Source organism: Nematostella vectensis, chromosome 4, assembly GCF_932526225.1.
Source record: "Nematostella vectensis chromosome 4, jaNemVect1.1, whole genome shotgun sequence".
NCBI lineage: Eukaryota > Metazoa > Cnidaria > Anthozoa > Actiniaria > Edwardsiidae > Nematostella > Nematostella vectensis.
This window is the reverse complement of record NC_064037.1, coordinates 12,587,598-12,613,534: the sequence shown is the minus strand read 5'-3', so window position 1 is coordinate 12,613,534 and position 25,937 is coordinate 12,587,598. Positions and strand designations below refer to the sequence as shown.

The 25,937-nt window shown below is 41.0% G+C and overlaps 1 protein-coding gene and 40 non-coding genes across 41 annotated transcripts; 40 read left to right on the top strand and 1 right to left on the bottom strand.

The window, feature by feature from the left end:
- The first annotated feature begins 165 nt into the window (after positions 1 to 165).
- On the top strand, positions 166 to 239 carry Trnan-guu. The gene has a single exon. It is a non-coding gene; the product is annotated as a tRNA-Asn (tRNA).
- An 89-nt stretch (positions 240 to 328) lies between these two features.
- On the top strand, positions 329 to 402 carry Trnan-guu. Its single transcript has one exon. It is a non-coding gene; the product is annotated as a tRNA-Asn (tRNA).
- A 93-nt stretch (positions 403 to 495) lies between these two features.
- Trnan-guu lies at positions 496 to 569 on the top strand. The gene has a single exon. It is a non-coding gene; the product is annotated as a tRNA-Asn (tRNA).
- A 425-nt stretch (positions 570 to 994) lies between these two features.
- Trnan-guu lies at positions 995 to 1,068 on the top strand. The gene has a single exon. It is a non-coding gene; the product is annotated as a tRNA-Asn (tRNA).
- A 422-nt stretch (positions 1,069 to 1,490) lies between these two features.
- Positions 1,491 to 1,564, top strand: Trnan-guu. The gene has a single exon. It is a non-coding gene; the product is annotated as a tRNA-Asn (tRNA).
- A 256-nt stretch (positions 1,565 to 1,820) lies between these two features.
- Trnan-guu lies at positions 1,821 to 1,894 on the top strand. Its single transcript has one exon. It is a non-coding gene; the product is annotated as a tRNA-Asn (tRNA).
- A 92-nt stretch (positions 1,895 to 1,986) lies between these two features.
- On the top strand, positions 1,987 to 2,060 carry Trnan-guu. Its single transcript has one exon. It is a non-coding gene; the product is annotated as a tRNA-Asn (tRNA).
- A 581-nt stretch (positions 2,061 to 2,641) lies between these two features.
- Trnan-guu lies at positions 2,642 to 2,715 on the top strand. The gene has a single exon. It is a non-coding gene; the product is annotated as a tRNA-Asn (tRNA).
- An 89-nt stretch (positions 2,716 to 2,804) lies between these two features.
- Positions 2,805 to 2,878, top strand: Trnan-guu. The gene has a single exon. It is a non-coding gene; the product is annotated as a tRNA-Asn (tRNA).
- A 93-nt stretch (positions 2,879 to 2,971) lies between these two features.
- On the top strand, positions 2,972 to 3,045 carry Trnan-guu. The gene has a single exon. It is a non-coding gene; the product is annotated as a tRNA-Asn (tRNA).
- Positions 3,046 to 3,470: 425 nt separating this feature from the next.
- Trnan-guu lies at positions 3,471 to 3,544 on the top strand. Its single transcript has one exon. It is a non-coding gene; the product is annotated as a tRNA-Asn (tRNA).
- A 582-nt stretch (positions 3,545 to 4,126) lies between these two features.
- On the top strand, positions 4,127 to 4,200 carry Trnan-guu. The gene has a single exon. It is a non-coding gene; the product is annotated as a tRNA-Asn (tRNA).
- Positions 4,201 to 4,625: 425 nt separating this feature from the next.
- Positions 4,626 to 4,699, top strand: Trnan-guu. The gene has a single exon. It is a non-coding gene; the product is annotated as a tRNA-Asn (tRNA).
- A 259-nt stretch (positions 4,700 to 4,958) lies between these two features.
- Trnan-guu lies at positions 4,959 to 5,032 on the top strand. Its single transcript has one exon. It is a non-coding gene; the product is annotated as a tRNA-Asn (tRNA).
- A 257-nt stretch (positions 5,033 to 5,289) lies between these two features.
- Positions 5,290 to 5,363, top strand: Trnan-guu. Its single transcript has one exon. It is a non-coding gene; the product is annotated as a tRNA-Asn (tRNA).
- A 418-nt stretch (positions 5,364 to 5,781) lies between these two features.
- Positions 5,782 to 5,855, top strand: Trnan-guu. Its single transcript has one exon. It is a non-coding gene; the product is annotated as a tRNA-Asn (tRNA).
- A 415-nt stretch (positions 5,856 to 6,270) lies between these two features.
- Positions 6,271 to 6,344, top strand: Trnan-guu. The gene has a single exon. It is a non-coding gene; the product is annotated as a tRNA-Asn (tRNA).
- Positions 6,345 to 6,769: 425 nt separating this feature from the next.
- On the top strand, positions 6,770 to 6,843 carry Trnan-guu. The gene has a single exon. It is a non-coding gene; the product is annotated as a tRNA-Asn (tRNA).
- Positions 6,844 to 7,434: 591 nt separating this feature from the next.
- Trnan-guu lies at positions 7,435 to 7,508 on the top strand. Its single transcript has one exon. It is a non-coding gene; the product is annotated as a tRNA-Asn (tRNA).
- A 416-nt stretch (positions 7,509 to 7,924) lies between these two features.
- On the top strand, positions 7,925 to 7,998 carry Trnan-guu. The gene has a single exon. It is a non-coding gene; the product is annotated as a tRNA-Asn (tRNA).
- A 425-nt stretch (positions 7,999 to 8,423) lies between these two features.
- Positions 8,424 to 8,497, top strand: Trnan-guu. Its single transcript has one exon. It is a non-coding gene; the product is annotated as a tRNA-Asn (tRNA).
- Positions 8,498 to 8,754: 257 nt separating this feature from the next.
- Positions 8,755 to 8,828, top strand: Trnan-guu. The gene has a single exon. It is a non-coding gene; the product is annotated as a tRNA-Asn (tRNA).
- Positions 8,829 to 9,736: 908 nt separating this feature from the next.
- Positions 9,737 to 9,810, top strand: Trnan-guu. Its single transcript has one exon. It is a non-coding gene; the product is annotated as a tRNA-Lys (tRNA).
- Positions 9,811 to 10,232: 422 nt separating this feature from the next.
- Positions 10,233 to 10,306, top strand: Trnan-guu. Its single transcript has one exon. It is a non-coding gene; the product is annotated as a tRNA-Asn (tRNA).
- Positions 10,307 to 10,897: 591 nt separating this feature from the next.
- Positions 10,898 to 10,971, top strand: Trnan-guu. Its single transcript has one exon. It is a non-coding gene; the product is annotated as a tRNA-Asn (tRNA).
- A 416-nt stretch (positions 10,972 to 11,387) lies between these two features.
- Positions 11,388 to 11,461, top strand: Trnan-guu. The gene has a single exon. It is a non-coding gene; the product is annotated as a tRNA-Asn (tRNA).
- Positions 11,462 to 11,886: 425 nt separating this feature from the next.
- Trnan-guu lies at positions 11,887 to 11,960 on the top strand. Its single transcript has one exon. It is a non-coding gene; the product is annotated as a tRNA-Asn (tRNA).
- A 257-nt stretch (positions 11,961 to 12,217) lies between these two features.
- On the top strand, positions 12,218 to 12,291 carry Trnan-guu. The gene has a single exon. It is a non-coding gene; the product is annotated as a tRNA-Asn (tRNA).
- A 585-nt stretch (positions 12,292 to 12,876) lies between these two features.
- Trnan-guu lies at positions 12,877 to 12,950 on the top strand. The gene has a single exon. It is a non-coding gene; the product is annotated as a tRNA-Asn (tRNA).
- Positions 12,951 to 13,365: 415 nt separating this feature from the next.
- Trnan-guu lies at positions 13,366 to 13,439 on the top strand. The gene has a single exon. It is a non-coding gene; the product is annotated as a tRNA-Asn (tRNA).
- Positions 13,440 to 13,864: 425 nt separating this feature from the next.
- Positions 13,865 to 13,938, top strand: Trnan-guu. Its single transcript has one exon. It is a non-coding gene; the product is annotated as a tRNA-Asn (tRNA).
- A 256-nt stretch (positions 13,939 to 14,194) lies between these two features.
- Trnan-guu lies at positions 14,195 to 14,268 on the top strand. The gene has a single exon. It is a non-coding gene; the product is annotated as a tRNA-Asn (tRNA).
- Positions 14,269 to 14,854: 586 nt separating this feature from the next.
- Trnan-guu lies at positions 14,855 to 14,928 on the top strand. Its single transcript has one exon. It is a non-coding gene; the product is annotated as a tRNA-Asn (tRNA).
- A 415-nt stretch (positions 14,929 to 15,343) lies between these two features.
- Positions 15,344 to 15,417, top strand: Trnan-guu. The gene has a single exon. It is a non-coding gene; the product is annotated as a tRNA-Asn (tRNA).
- Positions 15,418 to 15,842: 425 nt separating this feature from the next.
- On the top strand, positions 15,843 to 15,916 carry Trnan-guu. The gene has a single exon. It is a non-coding gene; the product is annotated as a tRNA-Asn (tRNA).
- Positions 15,917 to 16,172: 256 nt separating this feature from the next.
- Positions 16,173 to 16,246, top strand: Trnan-guu. Its single transcript has one exon. It is a non-coding gene; the product is annotated as a tRNA-Asn (tRNA).
- A 586-nt stretch (positions 16,247 to 16,832) lies between these two features.
- Trnan-guu lies at positions 16,833 to 16,906 on the top strand. Its single transcript has one exon. It is a non-coding gene; the product is annotated as a tRNA-Asn (tRNA).
- A 257-nt stretch (positions 16,907 to 17,163) lies between these two features.
- Trnan-guu lies at positions 17,164 to 17,237 on the top strand. Its single transcript has one exon. It is a non-coding gene; the product is annotated as a tRNA-Asn (tRNA).
- A 428-nt stretch (positions 17,238 to 17,665) lies between these two features.
- Positions 17,666 to 17,739, top strand: Trnan-guu. The gene has a single exon. It is a non-coding gene; the product is annotated as a tRNA-Asn (tRNA).
- Positions 17,740 to 21,848: 4,109 nt separating this feature from the next.
- Positions 21,849 to 21,922, bottom strand: Trnah-gug. Its single transcript has one exon. It is a non-coding gene; the product is annotated as a tRNA-His (tRNA).
- A 1,923-nt stretch (positions 21,923 to 23,845) lies between these two features.
- On the top strand, positions 23,846 to 25,603 carry LOC5508859 (F-box/LRR-repeat protein 7). Its single transcript, XM_001629363.3, has one exon. It carries the CDS (start codon positions 23,977 to 23,979, stop codon positions 25,513 to 25,515), a length of 1,539 nt encoding a protein of 512 aa, XP_001629413.2. The 5' UTR covers positions 23,846 to 23,976; the 3' UTR covers positions 25,516 to 25,603.
- Positions 25,604 to 25,937: the final 334 nt, after the last annotated feature.

The window sequence follows — 25,937 nt, the reverse complement described above, 5'->3', positions numbered from 1 at the left end:
AATCCAAGTTTCTCTGGCGCAATCGGTTAGCGCGTTAACCGAAAGGTTGGTGGTTCAAGCCCACGAAGGGACGAAAAGGTATTTTTTTTGGCATGATAAAAAACTGCTTCAAAACTAATGACAGAAACGATGTAATGCCACGAATTTAATTTAGTGCACATCCAAGTCTCTGTGGCGCAATCGGTTAGCGCGTTCGGCTGTTAACCAAAAGGTTGGTGGTTCAAGCCCACCCAGGGACGACAGGATATTTTTTTGGCATGATAAAACTGCTTCAAATGTAATAACAGAAACCATGTAATACCACTAATTTAATTTAGTGTCTATCAAAGTCTCTGTGGCGCAATCGGTTAGCGCGTTCGGCTGTTAACCGGAAGGTTGGTGGTTCAAGCCCACCCAGGGACGAAAGGATATTTTTTTTGGCATGATAAAAAAACTCCTTCAATAGTAATGATAGAAACCATGTAATACCACGAATTTAATTTAGTGTCAATCCAAGTTTCTGTGGCGCAATCGGTTAGCGCGTTCGGCTGTTAACCGAAAGGTTGGTGGTTCAAGCCCACCCAGGGACGAAAGTATGTTTTTTTGGCATGATAAAAAACTGCTTCAAAAGTAATGATAGAAACCATGTAATACCACGAATTTAATTTAGTGTAAATCCAAGTTTCTGTGGCGCAATCGGTTATCGCGTTCGGCTGTTAACCGAAAGGTTGGTTGTTCAAGCCCACGAAGGGACGAAAGGCCGGATATTTTTTTGGCATGATAAAAAACTCCTTCGAAAGTAATGATAGAAACCATGTAATACCACGAATTTAATTGAATGTAAATCCAAGTTTCTCTGGCGCAATCGGTTAGCGTGTTTGGCTGTTAACCGAAAGGTTGGTGGTTCAAGCCCACCCAGGGACGAAAGGGTATTTTTTTGGCATGATAAAAAACTGCTTAAAAAGTAATGACAGAAACCATGTAATGCCACGAATTTAATTTAGTGTACATCCAAGTCTCTGTGGCGCAATCGGTTAGCGCGTTCGGCTGTTAACCGAAAGGTTGGTGGTTCATATCCACCCAGGGACGAAAGGATGTTTTTTTAGGAATGATAAAAAACTGCTTAAAAAGTAATGACAGAAACCATGTAATGCCACGAATTTAATTTAGTGTACATCCAAGTCTCTGTGGGGCGATCGGTTAGCGCGTTCGGCTGTTAACCGAAAGGTTGGTGGTTCAAGCCCACCCAGGGACGAAAGTATGTTTTTTTGGCATGATAAAAAACTGCTTCAAAAGTAATGATAGAAACCATGTAATACCACGAATTTAATTTAATGTCAATCCAAGTTTCTCTGGCGCAATCGGTTAGCGCGTTCGGCTGTTAACCGAAAGGTTGGTGGTTCAAGCCCACGAAGGGACGAAAGGGTATTTTTTTGGCATGATAAAAAACTGCTTAAAAAGTAATGACAGAAACCATGTAATGCCACGAATTTAATTTAGTGTACATCCAAGTCTCTGTGGCGCAATCGGTTAGCGCGTTCGGCTGTTAACCGAAAGGTTGGTGGTTCAAGCCCACCCAGGGACGAAAGTATGTTTTTTTGGCATGATAAAAAACTGCTTCAAAAGTAATGATAGAACCCATGTAATACCACGAATTTAATTGAATGTCAATCCAAGTTTCTCTGGCGCAATCGGTTAGCGCGTTCGGCTGTTAACCGAAAGGTTGGTGGTTCAAGCCCACGAAGGGACGAAAGGGTATTTTTTTGGCATGATAAAAAAATGCTTAAAAAGTAATGACAGAAACCATGTAATGCCACGAATTTAATTTAGTGTACATCCAAGTCTCTGTGGCGCAATCGGTTAGCGCGTTCGGCTGTTAACCGAAAGGTTGGTGGTTCAAGCCCACCCAGGGACGAAAAGATATTTTTTTGGCATGATAAAAAATCTCCTGCAATAGTAATGATAGAAACCATGTAATACCACGAATTTAATTTAGTGTCAATCCAGGTTTCTGTGGCGCAATCGGTTAGCGCGTTCGGCTGTTAACCGAAACGTTGGTGGTTCAAGCCCACCCAGGGACAAAAGGGTATTTTTTTTGGCATGATAAAAAACTGCTTCAAAAGTAATGACAGAAACCATTTAATGCCACGAATTTAGTTTAGTGTACATCCAAGTCTCTGTGTTGCAATCGGTTAGCGCGTTCGGCTGTTAACAAAAAGGTGGGTGGTTCAAGCCCACCCAGGGACGAAAGAATGTTTTTTTAGGAATGATAAAAAACTGCTTAAAAAGTAATGACAGAAACCATGTAATGCCACGAATTTAATTTAGTGTACATCCAAGTCTCTGTGGGGCGATCGGTTAGCGCGTTCGGCTGTTAACCGAAAGGTTGGTGGTTCAAGCCCACCCAGGGACGAAAGTATGTTTTTTTGGCATGATAAAAAACTGCTTCAAAAGTAATGATAGAAACCATGTAATACCACGAATTTAATTGAATGTCAATCCAAGTTTCTCTGGCGCAATCGGTTAGCGCGTTAACCGAAAGGTTGGTGGTTCAAGCCCACGAAGGGACGAAAAGGTATTTTTTTTGGCATGATAAAAAACTGCTTCAAAACTAATGACAGAAACGATGTAATGCCACGAATTTAATTTAGTGCACATCCAAGTCTCTGTGGCGCAATCGGTTAGCGCGTTCGGCTGTTAACCAAAAGGTTGGTGGTTCAAGCCCACCCAGGGACGACAGGATATTTTTTTGGCATGATAAAACTGCTTCAAATGTAATAACAGAAACCATGTAATACCACTAATTTAATTTAGTGTCTATCAAAGTCTCTGTGGCGCAATCGGTTAGCGCGTTCGGCTGTTAACCGGAAGGTTGGTGGTTCAAGCCCACCCAGGGACGAAAGGATATTTTTTTTGGCATGATAAAAAAACTCCTTCAATAGTAATGATAGAAACCATGTAATACCACGAATTTAATTTAGTGTCAATCCAAGTTTCTGTGGCGCAATCGGTTAGCGCGTTCGGCTGTTAACCGAAAGGTTGGTGGTTCAAGCCCACCCAGGGACGAAAGTATGTTTTTTTGGCATGATAAAAAACTGCTTCAAAAGTAATGATAGAAACCATGTAATACCACGAATTTAATTTAGTGTAAATCCAAGTTTCTGTGGCGCAATCGGTTATCGCGTTCGGCTGTTAACCGAAAGGTTGGTTGTTCAAGCCCACGAAGGGACGAAAGGCCGGATATTTTTTTGGCATGATAAAAAACTCCTTCGAAAGTAATGATAGAAACCATGTAATACCACGAATTTAATTGAATGTAAATCCAAGTTTCTCTGGCGCAATCGGTTAGCGTGTTTGGCTGTTAACCGAAAGGTTGGTGGTTCAAGCCCACCCAGGGACGAAAGGGTATTTTTTTGGCATGATAAAAAACTGCTTAAAAAGTAATGACAGAAACCATGTAATGCCACGAATTTAATTTAGTGTACATCCAAGTCTCTGTGGCGCAATCGGTTAGCGCGTTCGGCTGTTAACCGAAAGGTTGGTGGTTCATATCCACCCAGGGACGAAAGGATGTTTTTTTAGGAATGATAAAAAACTGCTTAAAAAGTAATGACAGAAACCATGTAATGCCACGAATTTAATTTAGTGTACATCCAAGTCTCTGTGAGGCGATCGGTTAGCGCGTTCGGCTGTTAACCGAAAGGTTGGTGGTTCAAGCCCACCCAGGGACGAAAGTATGTTTTTTTGGCATGATAAAAAACTGCTTCAAAAGTAATGATAGAAACCATGTAATACCACGAATTTAATTGAATGTCAATCCAAGTTTCTCTGGCGCAATCGGTTAGCGCGTTAACCGAAAGGTTGGTGGTTCAAGCCCACGAAGGGACGAAAAGGTATTTTTTTTGGCATGATAAAAAACTGCTTCAAAACTAATGACAGAAACGATGTAATGCCACGAATTTAATTTAGTGCACATCCAAGTCTCTGTGGCGCAATCGGTTAGCGCGTTCGGCTGTTAACCAAAAGGTTGGTGGTTCAAGCCCACCCAACGACGACAGGATATTTTTTTTGGCATGATAAAAAAACTCCTTCAAATGTAATAACAGAAACCATGTAATACCACTAATTTAATTTAGTGTCAATCCAAGTTTCTGTGGCGCAATCGGTTAGCGCGTTCGGCTGTTATCCGAAAGGTTGGTGGCTCAAGCCCACCCAGGGACGAAAGTATGTTTTTTTGGCATGATAAAAAACTGCTTCAAAAGTAATGATAGAAACCATGTAATACCACGAATTTAATTTAGTGTAAATCCAAGTTTCTGTGGCGCAATCGGTTATCGCGTTCGGCTGTTAACCGAAAGGTTGGTTGTTCAAGCCCACGAAGGGACGAAAGGCCGGATATTTTTTTGGCATGATAAAAAACTCCTTCGAAAGTAATGATAGAAACCATGTAATACCACGAATTTAATTGAATGTAAATCCAAGTTTCTCGGGCGCAATCGGTTAGCGTGTTCGGCTGTTAACCGAAAGGTTGGTGGTTCAAGCCCACCCAGGGACGAAAGGGTATTTTTTTGGCATGATAAAAAACTGCTTCAAAACTAATGACAGAAACCATGTAATGCCACGAATGTAATTTAGTGCACATCCAAGTCTCTGTGGCGCAATCGGTTAGCGCGTTCGGCTGTTAACCAAAAGGTCGGTGGTTCAAGCCCACCCAGGGACGAAAGGATATTTTTTTGGCATGATATAAAATGCTTCAAATGTAATGATAGAAACCATGTAATACCACGAATTTAATTTAGTGTAAATCCAAGTTTCTGTGGCGCAATCGGTTATCGCGTTCGGCTGTTAACCGAAAGGTTGGTGGTTCAAGCCCACGAAGGGACGAAAGGCCGGATATTTTTTTGGCATGATAAAAAACTCCTTCGAAAATAATGATAGAAACCATGTAATACCACGAATTTAATTTAGTGTACATCCAAGTCTCTGTGGCGCAATCGGTTAGCGCGTTCGGCTGTTAACCGAAAGGTTGGTGGTTCAAGCCCACCCAGGGACGAAAGGATGTTTTTTTGGCATGATAGAAATATGTTTTAAATTTAATAATAGAAACCATGTAATACCACGAATTTCATTTAGTGTAAATCCAAGTTTCTGTGGCGCAATTGGTTAGCGCGTTCGGCCGTTAACCGAAAGGTTGGTGGTTCAATCCTTCGAAGGACCGAAAGGGGAATTTTTTTGGCATGATAAAAAACTGCTTCAAAACTAATGACAGAAACCATGTAATGCCACGAATTTAATTTAGTGCACATCCAAGTCTCTGGGGCGCAATCGGTTAGCGCGTTCGGCTGTTAACCGAAAGGTTGGTGGTTCAAGCCCACCCAGGGACGAAAGGATATTTTTTTGGCATGATAAAACTGCTTCAAATGTAATGACAGAAACCATGTAATACCACTACTTTAATTTATTGTCCATCGAAGTCTCTGTGGCGCAATCGGTTAGCGCGTTCGGTTGTTAACCGAAAGATTCATGGTTAAAGCCAACCCAGGGACGAAAGTATATTTTTGGCATGATAAAAAAACTCCTTCAATAGTTATGATAGAAACCATGTAATACAACGAATTTAATTTAGTGTAAATCCAAGTTTCTATGGCGCAATCGGTTATCGCGTTCGGCTGTTAACCGAAAGGTTGGTGGTTCAAGCCCACCCAGGGACGAAAGGGTATTTTTTTGGCATGATAAAAAACTGCTTAAAAAGTAATGACAGAAACCATGTAATGCCACGAATTTAATTTAGTGTACATCCAAGTCTCTGTGGCGCAATCGGTTAGCGCGTTCGGCTGTTAACCGAAAGGTTGGTGGTTCAAGCCCACCCAGGGACGAAAGGATGTTTTTTTTGGAATGATAAAAAACTGCTTAAAAAGTAATGACAGAAACCATGTAATGCCACGAATTTAATTTAGTGTACATCCAAGTCTCTGTGGGGCGATCGGTTAGCGCGTTCGGCTGTTAACCGAAAGGTTGGTGGTTCAAGCCCACCCAGGGACGAAAGTATGTTTTTTTGGCATGATAAAAAACTGCTTCAAAAGTAATGATAGAAACCATGTAATACCACGAATTTAATTGAATGTCAATCCAAGTTTCTCTGGCGCAATCGGTTAGCGCGTTAACCGAAAGGTTGGTGGTTCAAGCCCACGAAGGGACGAAAAGGTATTTTTTTTGGATTGATAAAAAACTGCTTCAAAACTAATGACAGAAACCATGTAATGCCACGAATTTAATTTAGTGCACATCCAAGTCTCTGTGGCGCAATCGGTTAGCGCGTTCGGCTGTTAACCGAAAGGTTGGTGGTTCAAGCCCACCCAGGGACGAAAGTATGTGTTTTTGGCAAGATAAAAAACTGATTCAAAAGTAATGATAGAAACCATGTAATACCACGAATTTAATTTAGTGTAAATCCAAGTTTCTGTGGCGCAATCGGTTATCGCGTTCGGCTGTTAACCGAAAGGTTGGTGGTTCAAGCCCACGAAGGGACAAAAGGCCGGATATTTTTTTGGCATGATAAAAAACTCCTTCAAAAGTAATGATAGAAACCATGTAATACCACGAATTTAATTAAATGATAATCCAAGTTTCTCTGGCGCAATCGGTTAGCGTGTTCGGCTGTTAACCGAAAGGTTGGTGGTTCAAGCCCACCCAGGGACGAAAGGGTATTTTTTTGGCATGATAAAAAACTGCTTAAAAAGTAATGACAGAAACCATGTAATGCCTCGAATTTAATTTAGTGTACATCCAAGTCTCTGTGGCGCAATCGGTTAGCGCGTTCGGCTGTTAACCGAAAGGTTGGTGGTTCAAGCCCACCCAGGGACGAAAGGATGTTTTTTTGGCATGATAGAAATATGCTTTAAATTTAATAATAGAAACCATGTAATACCACGAATTTAATTTAGTGTAAATCCAAGTTTCTGTGGCGCAATCGGTTAGCGCGTTCGGCCGTTAACCGAAAGGTTGGTGGTTCAATCCTTCGAAGGAACGAGAGGGTATTTTTTTGGCATGATAAAAAAACTCCTTCAATAGTTATGATAGAAACCATGTAATACAACGAATTTAATTTAGTGTAAATCCAAGTTTCTATGGCGCAATCGGTTATCGCGTTCGGCTGTTAACCGAAAGGTTGGTGGTTCAAGCCCACGTAGGGACGAAAGGCCGGATATTTTTTTGGCATGATAAAAAACTCCTTCAAAGGTAATGATAGAAACCATGTAATACCACGAATTTAATTTAATGGCAATCCAAGTTTCTCTGGCGCAATCGGTTAGCGCGTTCGGCTGTTAACCGAAAGGTTGGTGGTTCAAGCCAACGAAGGGACGAAAGGGTATTTTTTTGGCATGATAAAAAACTGCTTAAAAAGTAATGACAGAAACCATGTAATGCCACGAATTTAATTTAGTGTACATCCAAGTCTCTGTGGCGCAATCGGTTAGCGCGTTCGGCTGTTAACCGAAAGGTTGGTGGTTCAAGCCCACCCAGGGACGAAAGGATGTTTTTTTTGGAATGATAAAAAACTGCTTAAAAAGTAATGACAGAAACCATGTAATGCCACGAATTTAATTTAGTGTACATCCAAGTCTCTGTGGGGCGATCGGTTAGCGCGTTCGGCTGTTAACCGAAAGGTTGGTGGTTCAAGCCCACCCAGGGACGAAAGTATGTTTTTTTGGCATGATAAAAAAACTGCTTCAAAAGTAATGATAGAAACCATGTAATACCACGAATTTAATTGAATGTCAATCCAAGTTTCTCTGGCGCAATCGGTTAGCGCGTTAACCGAAAGGTTGGTGGTTCAAGCCCACGAAGGGACGAAAAGGTATTTTTTTTGGATTGATAAAAAACTGCTTCAAAACTAATGACAGAAACCATGTAATGCCACGAATTTAATTTAGTGCACATCCAAGTCTCTGTGGCGCAATCGGTTAGCGCGTTCGGCTGTTAACCGAAAGGTTGGTGGTTCAAGCCCACCCAGGGACAAAAGTATGTGTTTTTGGCAAGATAAAAAACTGCTTCAAAAGTAATGATAGAAACCATGTAATACCACGAATTTAATTTAGTGTAAATCCAAGTTTCTGTGGCGCAATCGGTTATCGCGTTCGGCTGTTAACCGAAAGGTTGGTGGTTCAAGCCCACGAAGGGACAAAAGGCCGGATATTTTTTTGGCATGATAAAAAACTCCTTCGAAAGTAATGATAGAAACCATGTAATACCACGAATTTAATTAAATGATAATCCAAGTTTCTCTGGCGCAATCGGTTAGCGTGTTCGGCTGTTAACCGAAAGGTTGGTGGTTCAAGCCCACCCAGGGACGAAAGGGTATTTTTTTGGCATGATAAAAAACTGCTTAAAAAGTAATGACAGAAACCATGTAATGCCTCGAATTTAGTTTAGTGTACATCCAAGTCTCTGTGGCGCAATCGGTTAGCGCGTTCGGCTGTTAACCGAAAGGTTGGTGGTTCAAGCCCACCCAGGGACGAAAGGATGTTTTTTTGGCATGATAGAAATATGCTTTAAATTTAATAATAGAAACCATGTAATACCACGAATTTAATTTAGTGTAAATCCAAGTTTCTGTGGCGCAATCGGTTAGCGCGTTCGGCCGTTAACCGAAAGGTTGGTGGTTCAATCCTTCGAAGGAACAAGAGGGTATTTTTTTGGCATGATAAAAAAACTGCTTCAAAACTAATGACAGAAACCATGTAATGCCACGAATTTAATTTAGTGCACATCCAAGTCTCTGTGGCGCAATCGGTTAGCGCGTTCGGCTGTTAACCGAAAGGTTGGTGGTTCAAGCCCACCCAGGGACGAAAGGATATTTTTTGGCATGATAAAACTGCTTCAAATGTAATGACAGAAACCATGTAATACCACTAATTTAATTTATTGTCCATCGAAGTCTCTGTGGCGCAATCGGTTAGCGCGTTCGGTTGTTAACCGAAAGATTCATGGTTAAAGCCAACCCAGGGACGAAAGTATATTTTTGGCATGATAACAAACTCCTTCAATAGAAATGATAGAAACCATGTAATACAACGAATTTAATTTAGTGTAAATCCAAGTTTCTATGGCGCAATCGGTTATCGCGTTCGGCTGTTAACCGAAAGGTTGGTGGTTCAAGCCCACGTAGGGACGAAAGGCCGGATATTTTTTTGGCATGATAAAAAACTCCTTCAAAGGTAATGATAGAAACCATGTAATACCACGAATTTAATTTAATGGCAATCCAAGTTTCTCTGGCGCAATCGGTTAGCGCGTTCGGCTGTTAACCGAAAGGTTGGTGGTTCAAGCCAACGAAGGGACGAAAGGGTATTTTTTTGGCATGATAAAAAACTGCTTAAAAAGTAATGACAGAAACCATGTAATGCCACGAATTTAATTTAGTGTACATCCAAGTCTCTGTGGGGCGATCGGTTAGCGCGTTCGGCTGTTAACCGAAAGGTTGGTGGTTCAAGCCCACCCAGGGACGAAAGTATGTTTTTTTGGCATGATAAAAAACTGCTTCAAAAGTAATGATAGAAACCTTGTAATACCACGAATTTAATTGAATGTCAATCCAAGTTTCTCTGGCGCAATCGGTTAGCGCGTTAACCGAAAGGTTGGTGGTTCAAGCCCACGAAGGGACGAAAAGGTATTTTTTTTGGATTGATAAAAAACTGCTTCAAAACTAATGACAGAAACCATGTAATGCCACGAATTTAATTTAGTGCACATCCAAGTCTTTGTGGCGCAATCGGTTAGCGCGTTCGGCTTTTAACCGAAAGGTTGGTGGTTCAAGCCCACCCAGGGACGAAAGTATGTGTTTTGGCAAGATAAAAAACTGCTTCAAAAGTAATGATAGAAACCATGTAATACCACGAATTTAATTTAGTGTAAATCCAAGTTTCTGTGGCGCAATCGGTTATCGCGTTCGGCTGTTAACCGAAAGGTTGGTGGTTCAAGCCCACGAAGGGACAAAAGGCCGGATATTTTTTTGGCATGATAAAAAACTCCTTCAAAAGTAATGATAGAAACCATGTAATACCACGAATTTAATTAAATGATAATCCAAGTTTCTCTGGCGCAATCGGTTAGCGTGTTCGGCTGTTAACCGAAAGGTTGGTGGTTCAAGCCCACCCAGGGACGAAAGGGTATTTTTTTGGCATGATAAAAAACTGCTTAAAAAGTAATGAGAAACCATGTAATGCCTCGAATTTAATTTAGTGTACATCCAAGTCTCTGTGGCGCAATCGGTTAGCGCGTTCGGCTGTTAACCGAAAGGTTGGTGGTTCAAGCCCACCCAGGGACGAAAGGATGTTTTTTTGGCATGATAGAAATATGCTTTAAATTTAATAATAGAAACCATGTAATACCACGAATTTAATTTAGTGTAAATCCAAGTTTCTGTGGCGCAATCGGTTAGCGCGTTCGGCCGTTAACCGAAAGGTTGGTGGTACAATCCTTCGAAGGAACGAGAGGGTATTTTTTTGGCATGATAAAAAAACTCCTTCAATAGTTATGATAGAAACCATGTAATACAACGAATTTAATTTAGTGTAAATCCAAGTTTCTATGGCGCAATCGGTTATCGCGTTCGGCTGTTAACCGAAAGGTTGGTGGTTCAAGCCCACGTAGGGACGAAAGGCCGGATATTTTTTTGGCATGATAAAAAACTCCTTCAAAGGTAATGATAGAAACCATGTAATACCACGAATTTAATTTAATGGCAATCCAAGTTTCTCTGGCGCAATCGGTTAGCGCGTTCGGCTGTTAACCGAAAGGTTGGTGGTTCAAGCCAACGAAGGGACGAAAGGGTATTTTTTTGGCATGATAAAAAACTGCTTAAAAAGTAATGACAGAATTCATGTAATGCCACGAATTTAATTTAGTGTACATCCAAGTCTCTGTGGCGCAATCGGTTAGCGCGTTCGGCTGTTAACCGAAAGGTTGGTGGTTCAAGCCCACCCAGGGACGAAAGGATGTTTTTTTTTGGAATGATAAAAAACTGCTTAAAAAGTAATGACAGAAACCATGTAATGCCACGAATTTAATTTAGTGTACATCCAAGTCTCTGTGGGGCGATCGGTTAGCGCGTTCGGCTGTTAACCGAAAGGTTGGTGGTTCAAGCCCACCCAGGGACGAAAGTATGTTTTTTTGGCATGATAAAAAACTGCTTCAAAAGTAATGATAGAAACCATGTAATACCACGAATTTAATTAAATGTCAATCCAAGTTTCTCTGGCGCAATCGGTTAGCGCGTTAACCGAAAGGTTGGTGGTTCAAGCCCACGAAGGGACGAAAAGGTATTTTTTTTGGATTGATAAAAAACTGCTTCAAAACTAATGACAGAAACCATGTAATGCCACGAATTTAATTTAGTGCACATCCAAGTCTCTGTGGCGCAATCGGTTAGCGCGTTCGGCTGTTAACCGAAAGGTTGGTGGTTCAAGCCCACCCAGGGACGAAAGTATGTGTTTTTGGCAAGATAAAAAACTGCTTCAAAAGTAATGATAGAAACCATGTAATACCACGAATTTAATTTAGTGTAAATCCAAGTTTCTGTGGCGCAATCGGTTATCGCGTTCGGCTGTTAACCGAAAGGTTGGTGGTTCAAGCCCACGAAGGGACAAAAGGCCGGATATTTTTTTGGCATGATAAAAAACTCCTTCGAAAGTAATGATAGAAACCATGTAATACCACGAATTTAATTAAATGATAATCCAAGTTTCTCTGGCGCAATCGGTTAGCGTGTTCGGCTGTTAACCGAAAGGTTGGTGGTTCAAGCCCACCCAGGGACGAAAGGGTATTTTTTTGGCATGATAAAAAACTGCTTAAAAAGTAATGACAGAAACCATGTAATGCCTCGAATTTAGTTTAGTGTACATCCAAGTCTCTGTGGCGCAATCGGTTAGCGCGTTCGGCTGTTAACCGAAAGGTTGGTGGTTCAAGCCCACCCAGGGACGAAAGGATGTTTTTTTGGCATGATAGAAATATGCTTTAAATTTAATAATATAAACCATGTAATACCACGAATTTAATTTAGTGTAAATCCAAGTTTCTGTGGCGCAATCGGTTAGCGCGTTCGGCCGTTAACCGAAAGGTTGGTGGTTCAATCCTTCGAAGGAACGAGAGGGTATTTTTTTTGGCATGATAAAAAACTGCTTCAAAACTAATGACAGAAACCATGTAATGCCACGAATTTAATTTAGTGCACATCCAAGTCTCTGTGGCGCAATCGGTTAGCGCGTTCGGCTGTTAACCGAAAGGTTGGTGGTTCAAGCCCACCCAGGGACGAAAGGATATTTTTTGGCATGATAAAACTGCTTCAAATGTAATGACAGAAACCATGTAATACCACTAATTTAATTTATTGTCCATCGAAGTCTCTGTGGCGCAATCGGTTAGCGCGTTCGGTTGTTAACCGAAAGATTCATGGTTAAAGCCAACCCAGGGACGAAAGTATATTTTTGGCATGATAACAAACTCCTTCAATAGAAATGATAGAAACCATGTAATACAACGAATTTAATTTAGTGTAAATCCAAGTTTCTATGGCGCAATCGGTTATCGCGTTCGGCTGTTAACCGAAAGGTTGGTGGTTCAAGCCCACGTAGGGACGAAAGGCCGGATATTTTTTTGGCATGATAAAAAACTCCTTCAAAGGTAATGATAGAAACCATGTAATACCACGAATTTAATTTAATGGCAATCCAAGTTTCTCTGGCGCAATCGGTTAGCGCGTTCGGCTGTTAACCGAAAGGTTGGTGGTTCAAGCCAACGAAGGGACGAAAGGGTATTTTTTTGGCATGATAAAAAACTGCTTAAAAAGTAATGACAGAAACCATGTAATGCCACGAATTTAATTTAGTGTACATCCAAGTCTCTGTGGCGCAATCGGTTAGCGCGTTCGGCTGTTAACCGAAAGGTTGGTGGTTCAAGCCCACCCAGGGACGAAAGGATGTTTTTTTTGGAATGATAAAAAACTGCTTAAAAAGTAATGACAGAAACCATGTAATGCCACGAATTTAATTTAGTGTACATCCAAGTCTCTGTGGGGCGATCGGTTAGCGCGTTCGGCTGTTAACCGAAAGGTTGGTGGTTCAAGCCCACCCAGGGACGAAAGTATGTTTTTTTGGCATGATAAAAAACTGCTTCAAAAGTAATGATAGATACCATGTAATACCACGAATTTAATTGAATGTCAATCCAAGTTTCTCTGGCGCAATCGGTTAGCGCGTTAACCGAAAGGTTGGTGGTTCAAGCCCACGAAGGGACGAAAAGGTATTTTTTTTGGATTGATAAAAAACTGCTTCAAAACTAATGACAGAAACCATGTAATGCCACGAATTTAATTTAGTGCACATCCAAGTCTCTGTGGCGCAATCGGTTAGCGCGTTCGGCTGTTAACCGAAAGGTTGGTGGTTCAAGCCCACCCAGGGACGAAAGTATGTGTTTTTGGCAAGATAAAAAACTGCTTCAAAAGTAATGATAGAAACCATGTAATACCACGAATTTAATTTAGTGTAAATCCAAGTTTCTGTGGCGCAATCGGTTATCGCGTTCGGATGTTAACCGAAAGGTTGGTGGTTCAAGCCCACGAAGGGACAAAAGGCCGGATATTTTTTTGGCATGATAAAAAACTCCTTCGAAAGTAATGATAGAAACCATGTAATACCACGAATTTAATTAAATGATAATCCAAGTTTCTTTGGCGCAATCGGTTAGCGTGTTCGGCTGTTAACCGAAAGGTTGGTGGTTCAAGCCCACCCAGGGACGAAAGGGTATTTTTTTGGCATGATAAAAAACTGCTTAAAAAGTAATGACAGAAACCATGTAATGCCTCGAATTTAATTTAGTGTACATCCAAGTCTCTGTGGCGCAATCGGTTAGCGCGTTCGGCTGTTAACCGAAAGGTTGGTGGTTCAAGCCCACCCAGGGACGAAAGGATGTTTTTTTGGCATGATAGAAATATGCTTTAAATTTAATAATAGAAACCATGTAATACCACGAATTTAATTTAGTGTAAATCCAAGTTTCTGTGGCGCAATCGGTTAGCGCGTTCGGCCGTTAACCGAAAGGTTGGTGGTTCAATCCTTCGAAGGAACGAGAGGGTATTTTTTTGGCATGATAAAAAACTGCTTCAAAACTAATGACAGAAACCATGTAATGCCACGAATTTAATTTAGTGCACATCCAAGTCTCTGTGGCGCAATCGGTTAGCGCGTTCGGCTGTTAACCGAAAGGTTGGTGGTTCAAGCCCACCCAGGGACGAAAGGATATTTTTTGGCATGATAAAACTGCTTCAAATGTAATGACAGAAACCATGTAATACCACTAATTTAATTTATTGTCCATCGAAGTCTCTGTGGCGCAATCGGTTAGCGCGTTCGGTTGTTAACCGAAAGATTCATGGTTAAAGCCAACCCAGGGACGAAAGTATATTTTTGGCATGATAAAAAACTCCTTCAATAGAAATGATAGAAACCATGTAATACAACGAATTTAATTTAGTGTAAATCCAAGTTTCTTTGGCGCAATCGGTTATCGCGTTCGGCTGTTAACCGAAAGGTTGGTGGTTCAAGCCCACGAAGGGACGAAAGGCCGGACATTTTTTTGGCATGATAAAAACTCCTTCAAAGGTAATGATAGAAACCATGTAATACAACGAATTTAATTTAATGTCAATCCAAGTTTCTCTGGCGCAATCGGTTAGCGCGTTCGGCTGTTAACCTGAAGGTTGGTGGTTCAAGCCCACGAAGGGACGTAAGGGTATTTTTTTGGCATGATAAAAAAAACTGCTTAAAAAGTAATGACAGAAACCATGTAATGCCACGAATTTACTTTAGTGTACATCCAACTCTCTGTGGCGCAATCGGTTAGCGCGTTCGGCTGTTAACCGAAAGGTTGGTGGTTCAAGCCCACCCAGGGACGAAAAGATGTTTTTTTGGCATGATAAAAAAACTGCTTAAAAAGTAATGACAGAAACCATGTAATGCCACGAATTTAATTTAGTGTACATCCAAGTCTCTGTGGGGCAATCGGTTAGCGCGTTCGGCTGTTAACCGAAAGGTTGGTGGTTCAAGCCCACCCAGTGACGAAAGTATGTTTTTTTGGCATGATAAAAAACTGCTTCAAAAGTAATGATAGAAACCATGTAATACCACGAATTTAATTGAATGTCAATCCAAGTTTCTCTGGCGCAATCGGTTAGCGCGTTAACCGAAAGGTTGGTGGTTCAAGCCCACGAAGGGACGAAAAGGTATTTTTTTTGGATTGATAAAAAACTGCTTCAAAACTAATGACAGAAACCATGTAATGCCACGAATTTAATTTAGTGCACATCCAAGTCTCTGTGGCGCAATCGGTTAGCGCGTTCGGCTGTTAACCGAAAGGTTGGTGGTTCAAGCCCACCCAGGGACGAAAGTATGTGTTTTTGGCAAGATAAAAAACTGCTTCAAAAGTAATGATAGAAACCATGTAATACCACGAATTTAATTTAGTGTAAATCCAAGTTTCTGTGGCGCAATCGGTTATCGCGTTCGGATGTTAACCGAAAGGTTGGTGGTTCAAGCCCACGAAGGGACAAAAGGCCGGATATTTTTTTGGCATGATAAAAAACTCCTTCGAAAGTAATGATAGAAACCATGTAATACCACGAATTTAATTAAATGATAATCCAAGTTTCTTTGGCGCAATCGGTTAGCGTGTTCGGCTGTTAACCGAAAGGTTGGTGGTTCAAGCCCACCCAGGGACGAAAGGGTATTTTTTTGGCATGATAAAAAACTGCTTAAAAAGTAATGACAGAAACCATGTAATGCCTCGAATTTAATTTAGTGTACATCCAAGTCTCTGTGGCGCAATCGGTTAGCGCGTTCGGCTGTTAACCGAAAGGTTGGTGGTTCAAGCCCACCCAGGGACGAAAGGATGTTTTTTTGGCATGATAGAAATATGCTTTAAATTTAATAATAGAAACCATGTAATACCACGAATTTAATTTAGTGTAAATCCAAGTTTCTGTGGCGCAATCGGTTAGCGCGTTCGGCCGTTAACCGAAAGGTTGGTGGTTCAATCCTTCGAAGGAACGAGAGGGTATTTTTTTGGCATGATAAAAAACTGCTTCAAAACTAATGACAGAAACCATGTAATGCCACGAATTTAATTTAGTGCACATCCAAGTCTCTGTGGCGCAATCGGTTAGCGCGTTCGGCTGTTAACCGAAAGGTTGGTGGTTCAAGCCCACCCAGGGACGAAAGGATATTTTTTGGCATGATAAAACTGCTTCAAATGTAATGACAGAAACCATGTAATACCACTAATTTAATTTATTGTCCATCGAAGTCTCTGTGGCGCAATCGGTTAGCGCGTTCGGTTGTTAACCGAAAGATTCATGGTTAAAGCCAACCCAGGGACGAAAGTATATTTTTGGCATGATAAAAAACTCCTTCAATAGAAATGATAGAAACCATGTAATACAACGAATTTAATTTAGTGTAAATCCAAGTTTCTTTGGCGCAATCGGTTATCGCGTTCGGCTGTTAACCGAAAGGTTGGTGGTTCAAGCCCACGAAGGGACGAAAGGCCGGACATTTTTTTGGCATGATAAAAACTCCTTCAAAGGTAATGATAGAAACCATGTAATACAACGAATTTAATTTAATGTCAATCCAAGTTTCTCTGGCGCAATCGGTTAGCGCGTTCGGCTGTTAACCTGAAGGTTGGTGGTTCAAGCCCACGAAGGGACGTAAGGGTATTTTTTTGGCATGATAAAAAAAACTGCTTAAAAAGTAATGACAGAAACCATGTAATGCCACGAATTTAATTTAGTGTACATCCAACTCTCTGTGGCGCAATCGGTTAGCGCGTTCGGCTGTTAACCGAAAGGTTGGTGGTTCAAGCCCACCCAGGGACGAAAAGATGTTTTTTTGGCATGATAAAAAAACTGCTTAAAAAGTAATGACAGAAACCATGTAATGCCACGAATTTAATTTAGTGTACATCCAAGTCTCTGTGGGGCAATCGGTTAGCGCGTTCGGCTGTTAACCGAAAGGTTGGTGGTTCAAGCCCACCCAGTGACGAAAGTATGTTTTTTTGGCATGATAAAACAATGCTTCAAATGTAATGACAGAAACCATGTAATGCCACGAATTCAATTTAGTGTCCGTCCATGTCTCTGTGGCGCAATCGGTTAGCGCGTTCGGCTGTTAACCGAAAGGTTGGTGATTCAAGCCCACCCAGGGACGAAAGTGTATTTTTTGGCATAATTTAAAACTGCTTTAAAAGTAATGACAGAGAAAATTATTTTTTTTTTGTGGGGGGTGGGGGGGGGGCGGGGGTATAATTGAAAACTGCTTAATAAAATAATGACAGAAACTCTGAAATGCCATCACGGCGAATTGAATTCAGTGTCCATTCATGTCTTATTGGCGCAATCGATTAGCGCGTTCGGCTGTTAACCGAAAGGTTGGTGGTTCAAGCCCACCCAAGGACGAAAGGGTATTTTTTGACATAATTTAAAACTGCTTTAAAAGTAATGACAGAGAAAATTATTATATTTTTTTTTTTTGTGTAGGGGGGGGGGGGGGGGGGGCATAATTGAAAACTGCTTAATAAAATAATGACAGAAACCATGAAATGCCATCACGGCGAATTGAATTCAGTGTCCGTTCATGTCTCTGTGGCGCAATCGATTAGCGCGTTCGGCTGTTAACCGAAAGGTTGGTGGTTCAAGCCCACCCAGGGACAAAAGGATATTTTTTGGCGTCATTCGGTACTTTTTTATAGGTAGTGCCAGAAACCATAAGTGCCCAAATCACTTGGTTGGCAGGTCGAAACTAATACAATATTAAATTTTGGGAAATTTCCTCGAAAATGAAGAGAGATATGGCGTCATGAATAAGTCTGCTATTGTTTTTCGATAATGAGGAATTTGGAACCGTTTTATACACTGATGGAACCGTTGCAATATTGGTCAGTTTTTGCTCATTAACAACAAACAATAGGAAAAATATTCATAATAATATAATTCGAGAATCTTACATCTGATTGGGTCATAGCTTTGGTCACGTGGTTGACAGGTCAAGCCTATAGCAATATTAAATTTCGGGGAATTTTCCTCAAAAATCAAGAGAGATATGGCGTCATGAATAATTTTCCTATTGTTTTTCGATAATGAGGAATTTGGAACCGTTTTCTACACTGATGGAACCGTTGCAATATTGGTGAGTTTTTCCTCATTAACAACAAACAATAGGAAAAATATTAATAATGATATAATTCGAGAATCTTACATCTGATTTGGTCATAGCTTTGGTCACGTGGTTGACAGGTCAAGCCCATAGCAATATTAAATTTCGGGGAATTTTCCTCGAAAATCAAGAGAGATATGGCGTCATGAATAATTTTCCTATTGTTTTTCGATAATGAGGAATTTGAAACTGTTTTCTACACAGATGCAACCGTTGCAATATTGGTGAGTTTTTCCTTATTAACAACAAACAATAGGAAAAATATTAATAATGATATAATTCGAGAATCTTACATCTGATTGGGTCATAGCTTTGGTCACGTGGTTGACAGGTCAAGCCTATAGCAATATTAAATTTTGGGGAATTTTCCTCGAAAATCAAGAGAGATATGGCGTCATGAATAATTTTCCTATTGTTTTTCGATAATTAGGAATTTGGAACCGTTTTCTACACTGATGGAACCGTTGCAATATTGGTGAGTTTTTCCTCATTAACAACAAACAATAGGAAAAATATTAATAAAGATATAATTCGAGAATCTTACATTTGATTGGGTCATAGCTTTGGTCACGTGGTTGACAGGTCAAGCCTAAAGCAATATTAAATTTTGGGGAATTTTCCTCGAAAATCAAGAGAGATATGGCGACATGAATTTTTTTCCTATTGTTTTTCGATAATGAGGAATTTGTGACCGTTTTCTACACTGATGGAACCGTTGCAATATTGGTCAGTTTTTGCTCATTAACAACAAACAATAGGAAAAATATTCATAATAATATAATTCGAGAATCTTACATCTGATTGGGTCATAGCTTTGGTCACGTGGTTGACAGGTCAAGCCTAAAGCAATATTAAATTTCGGGGAATTTTCCTCAAAAATCAAGAGAGATATGGCGTCATGAATAATTTTCCTATTGTTTTTCGATAATGAGGAATTTGGAACCGTTTTCTACACTGATGGAACCGTTGCAATGTTGGTGAGTTTTTCCTCATTAACAACAAACAATAGGAAAAATATTAATAATGATATAATTCGAGAATCTTACATCTGATTTGGTCATAGCTTTGGTCACGTGGTTGACAGGTCAAGCCCATAGCAATATTAAATTTCGGGGAATTTTCCTCGAAAATCAAGAGAGATATGGCGTCATGAATAATTTTCCTATTGTTTTTCGATAATGAGGAATTTGGAACCGTTTTCTACACTGATGGAACCGTTGCAATATTGGTCAGTTTTTGCTCATTAACAACAAACAATAGGAAAAATATTCATAATAATATAATTCGAGAATCTTACATCTGATTGGGTCATAGCTTTGGTCACGTGGTTGACAGGTCAAGCCTAAAGCAATATTAAATTTCGGGGAATTTTCCTCAAAAATCAAGAGAGATATGGCGTCATGAATAATTTTCCTATTGTTTTTCGATAATGAGGAATTTGGAACCGTTTTCTACACTGATGGAACCGTTGCAATGTTGGTGAGTTTTTCCTCATTAACAACAAACAATAGGAAAAATATTAATAATGATATAATTCGAGAATCTTACATCTGATTTGGTCATAGCTTTGGTCACGTGGTTGACAGGTCAAGCCTATAGCAATATTAAATTTCGGGGAATTTTCCTCGAAAATCAAGAGAGATATGGCGTCATGAATAATTTTCCTATTGTTTTTCGATAATGAGGAATTTGGAACCGTTTTCTACACAGATGCAACCGTTGCAATATTGGTGAGTTTTTCCTTATTAACAACAAACAATAGGAAAAATATTAATAATGATATAATTCGAGAATCTTACATCTGATTGGGTCATAGCTTTGGTCACGTGGTTGACAGGTCAAGCCTATAGCAATATTAAATTTTGGGGAATTTTCCTCGAAAATCAAGAGAGATATGGCGTCATGAATAATTTTCCTATTGTTTTTCGATAATGAGGAATTTGGAACCGTTTTCTACACTGATGGAACCGTTGCAATATTGGTGAGTTTTTCCTCATTAACAACAAACAATAGGAAAAATATTAATAATGATATAATTCGAGAATCTTACATCTGATTAGGTCATAGCTTTGGTCACGTGGTTGACAGGTCAAGCCTAAAGCAATATTAAATTTTGGGGAATTTTCCTCGAAAATCAAGAGAGATATGGCGTCATGAATAATTTTCCTATTGTTTTTCGATAATGAGGAATTTGGAACCGTTTTCTACACTGATGGAACCGTTGCAATATTGGTGAGTTTTTCCTCATTAACAACAAACAATAGGAAAAATATTAATAATGATATAATTCGAGAATCTTACATCTGATTGGGTCATAGCTTTGGTCACGTGGTTGACAGGTCAAGCCTAAAGCAATATTAAATTTTGGGGAATTTTCCTCGAAAATCAAGAGAGATATGGCGTCATGAATTATTTTCCTATTGTTTTTCGATAATGAGGAATTTGTGGCCGTTTTCTACACTGATGGAACCGTTGCAATATTGGTCAGTTTTTGCTCATTAACAACAAACAATAGGAAAAATATTCATAATAATATAATTCGAGAATCTTACATCTGATTGGGTCATAGCTTTGGTCACGTGGTTGACAGGTCAAGCCTAAAGCAATATTAAATTTTGGAGAATTTTCCTCGAAAATCAAGAGAGATATGGCATCATGAATAATTTTCCTATTGTTTTTGGATAATGAGGAATTTTGGACTGTTTTCTTACACTGATACAACCGTTATAGTATAGGTCAGTTTTACCTCATTAAGGGAAAGTTCAGTTATTATCCCGAGGGGGGGTGGGGGGGGGGGGGGCGTAAGGATACTGTGTGGAGGCCTTGAGAAATTTCCGAAGTCTAAAGGGGGTGGGGGGGGGGGAGGGCGTCGAAAGTATATGGATTTTAAAAAGGGGGGACACTGATGTCTTTGGGGTCGTCTCTTCTTTAAAATTATGTGCTTCTTGGTTCAACGATTCTCCGTTTGGGGGCAGTTATTTGGTATGCACAATCCAGGATACGTATTAAGCCACGTTTTATCTATGCAATGCAAACCTGTATACACCCTTTATTCATTTTTTATGGATTCCGCTATATATGAGATTTTATAAAGGTGCTTATGTTCCATATTTAATATTATTAACTAAACGGTCTGATGCTATAAACGTTCATTCTTCGTAATCAACATCCTCGCTAATGTCCTATTTGCTGTCTTCCTCTCTTTCTTATCTTTCTCGTGCTTCACGTTTCTCGCAAGGAACAGAACGAAACGCCTTTTTGCTTCCTCTGCGTCATTGCAGCATCAACCTTTATCAAGTTGACAACCTGGATTTAGTCGCACCTTGATTGATTGCCTTCACTTTTCTGAATTAATATTGTCAGCGAATTCTTTCCCCACCATTTTCTGAGCATTCACGTTCCTTTGACATTGACCAAAAATATGGTGGAAGAATAAGGGGGGAAATTTTGTTCCAACTTATTTTATCCGTTACTTTTATTAAAATCCTCACGTCCTCGCGCTGCAGAGACTTGGACGGACACTGAATTTCCTCCAGATTCTGGCACTACTTTTGAATAAGTTGACTTTTACAGCATACTTTTGATTTATGCTTGAAAATACCCTTTCGTCCCTGGTTGGGCTTGAACCACCAGCCTTTCGGTTCACAGCCGAACGCGCTAACCGATTGCGTCACAGAGACTCTTGGATGGATACGTGCCATTACATGCCTTACATGGTTTCTGTCATTACTTTTGAAGCAGTTTTGAATTATGCAAAAAAAATTATTTCGTCTCTGGGTTAGCTTGAACCGCCACCTTTCGGTTAACAGCCGATCTCGCTAACCGATTGCGCCACAGAGACTTGGACAGACACTAAAATCAATTCGTGGCATTTTATGGTTTCCGTCATTACTTTTGAAGCACTTTTGAATTATGCCAAAAAATACCCTTTCGTCCCTCCACAGAAACATGGACAGACACTGAACACAACTGAATTTCAGTTTTTTTGTGTGTGAAAACTGCTGATTTCGAACTTAGAATAGGTACTCCCTAAATAGATTTCTCTAATAGGGACAGTCAGCGCTGATCTATAGCCCGCGAAGGTGACTGGGCACCTCTAAGTTGACTTATTGCAGGTGCTACTGCCGATAGGCTAGCAGCATTCACTACTTTGTCAGGAAGAAGGTTCCAGGTACGTTCTTGGAAAAGACAAATAGTTTAAGGCCAGTTCATTGGCCTGCAACTGCTGAAAGGTCCGGGAGTGTCTTCTAGACCTTCGGATATTTTTGTTGGGTTTCAAATCGTCTGGTGATTGGCAATGGATAAGATATTGGCGAACTTGTAGAGTAGCATGGTCTGGTTGCGTAGTCCTGTCTTAAAGGGTGTGCCAGCCTAGGGTATTAACCAGGTGGTGGTCGCACCGTGACCCCAATGCATCATGATTTTTTTGTGCGGACGATGTCGGTTTATTTTTCAAGAATGACTAGGTGTGTTATTACCCGAATTTTTCCCTGGGTGTTAACTAACTGGGCAGTACTTGTCGTTAGGCGATAATAACGGCAGACAAACCGAGCAGCACTGCACTTGCTCGAGACGATTCACATCGGAGTCAGTATAAAGGTTCCAGGCGGAAGACCTGTATTCAAGGAATGGTCTCACCAGAGCAAAGTACGCTCTCTCTCTTTTACCTCTTTGACTTTGGATCACGGTCTCAGGGTGCGCCTAAGTAGCCCTAGTGTCTTGCTGGCTTTGGAGGTGATCTTGGTGCAATGATCACCCCATCGGAGCGATTTATTGCACTTAATCCCGAGATAGTCGCAGTGGCGTACCTGTGACAAGGGACCTGTGATAGATACTCTCAATAACTCTTATTCATGAATATGAACGGCGACGACTCTTTTAATCTCTCATGTCAAATTTGAACATGTTTAACGTGTACGAGAGTCGGTGAGAGTCGATAAGAGTGCGCGAGAGTGAAAGGTCAAACAGTCTGATCGAGGCTGTACTGCTGGCCAGATCTGTTACAGAGTGTTTTTGGGTCACATTTCAGTTCTATCAAGAGAGCAAGATCTGATGCTCTCTTGGTTCTATACCATATTTCTTCAGGTGACTAAAAGTGGTAGCCCTTCCCTCTGCTAGCAGAGGCCTCTTTTCTCTGTATCTCGCTGGGCTGGCGTTCTCGACGTTCAGGCTTTGCTGCCTTAATCAGGAATAAAGGATAATTATAACGAGTAAACATAAACAAACACAAGGTCCAGTGCGCGCATGCGCACATGGGGGATGCTCTGCGCGTGCGTTCAAACCATGGGGAGTCCCACATCTAAATGGAGGTCGCTTGGCGCCAGGGTGTTGTGCTTGATGATAAATCTTGATTCTGCGCGTTTGAGTGTATCAGTGTCCATAAGGCCGACTACTAGTAAGCAACACTACTACGAGATAGGATAAGGGTATGAGCGCGCGTCATATTTCTGCAGAAAATCCTTCAATCGTTTAGAATTTTTTTTAACCATTATTTTACTTTGTTGATTAAAAGGTGATTAAACATATGCAAAAAATAATAACACGCACGCAATGGTTTTTTTTAACTTTTTCCGCGAGGAAACTATTTGCTTGATGCTGATTCTTAAAAGAACGCAACAATCACTGTACCGGACATTCTACAGAGCGCGCCATAAGAGATCGTGCTATTTATGACGAAACTCGCCTCCATTTATGACGGGATTATGACAGAAGACGTCAAGATCCATCCAAAACGATGTCCTCTATTAAGAAGAAAAAAAATGAGGTTGAAATTATTTCAAATGATAGCAAGAAACAAGAAAAGCCCTCGATCGAGAGGTTACCAGATAGCGTTCTACTGCAGGTTTTCTCATTTCTTTCCCAGCGAAGTCTTTGTAAACTTGCGCTAGTGTGCAAGCGATGGAGAGACATCGCATTTGATGGCTCGCTTTGGCGCGACGTCAGTCTTGGTGGTCTGCGGCACTACTACATACGAAGTCTGATCGGCAAGCCCTTGGGGAGGCAACTTAAGATTTTATCCTTGTGGACATGCACTGTCAGCCCTGAAAACATTACTGCTTTGTCCAAGCACTGCCAGCAACTTGAGGAGTTCTACCTTCGACGAAACACGATCAAGATGCAGAAGATGAGAAGCCTTAGACGACCGCGATTTCCGCGGCTTTTGATTCTAGATGCCAGGGACCTGCAGGAAAACGCAGGCTTCGTGATGAAAATGATACGATACACGCCAAGCATTGAAAAGCTTGCGTTAGACAGCAGCATGGATGGTTATTTTGACTCTTCGGTTTTCGAGAACACGCCTCACTTACAAGCGCTTGACTGCTCGCGTTGTTTAGCTGTGGCCGACAAGGATTTGGGCGTGGTTGCAATGTCGTGTCCCAAGCTGGAATACCTTACCTTGGTTCGATGTTATGGTATCAGTGGCACTAGTTTGCCAAGCATCATACGCAGCTGTGTGCGTCTCAAGTCACTTTCCCTCGCTTACACTTCGGTGACAAACGAAGCCTTCCAGTCATGCAACTTTCAGCACAGCGAGCTGAGAGAGCTTGATTTGTCTCACTGCCCGGGAGTCAGCAGCACCGGGGTTTTATCCGTAGTTACTAAACTCAAAGACATGACTTATCTTAACGTTAACGGCTGCAGTTACGGATTCGGCGTAGATAGACAGATCCTGCGTGCGTTAACGTGTTACACATCACTACAAGTACTAGACCGCGACGCACTCGATACCACTCAAGGCGCTGACGACGACCTCGTCGCTATCACTGAACGGTGCGCTAGACTCGAAGTTCTACGAATAAACAAAGGCATTGCCACAGTAAATGGACTCAAGCAGTGTCTGAAGAACTTGACGCATTTAAAGCGTTTCGGTATCGTTAACTTTAGGCGGGATTATTTGGACCGCGGCATGGAGGTGGAGCACGTGCTCAACGCCTTAGCAAGGTGCTGCTGCAAGCTGGAAGTGCTTGAACTTGGGGACTTTAGAGACAGGGAAAATCGCAGGAAGATTAACGCGTTTACAAGACTAATGCGCAAGTGCCGAGCACTCAACAAGATCGCGATCTTTACGGATAACAGGGACATGTTCGTGATGGCTGCAGAAGGGCGGATCCGAGCCAAGCGAGAAAACATTCGCCTCATCCAGCCCACGATGATGTGTCCGACCCCTCGCGTCGTTACCCCCCTCCCCACGGGGTGTTTTGACCGGGTAGTGTACGGAGATCGGTTCTGTACGGATCACGACGATCCGTGGAAGGCGAGGTTATATTTCTGACCAGTTTGAGAGCCCTTCAATTAGTTCTTATTTAACTTTATTTAGTGCGTAATTTATAAGTTAAATCGTAATAAATCAGTAATATAGATTTTAGGTCACAGTTACTGAATACCAATGTTTTGGGTGCATTGCCATCACCATCATCATCATTATCGTTTTCATCGTCGCTATCGACATCATCATCGGGTCATCGTTGGTATCATTATTACTACCAACATCATAATTACTTTATTAATAAGATCATCATCATCATCATCAAGAACACACAAAACTATCATTACCACCACCATTATCGCCGTCGTCGTCATCATCGTTGTCGTCATCATCATTATCGCCATCATCATTATCTTAGTCGTCGTCATCATCATCATCGTCGTCATCATCCTCATTATCATCATCTTCGTCGTCATCATCATCTTTGT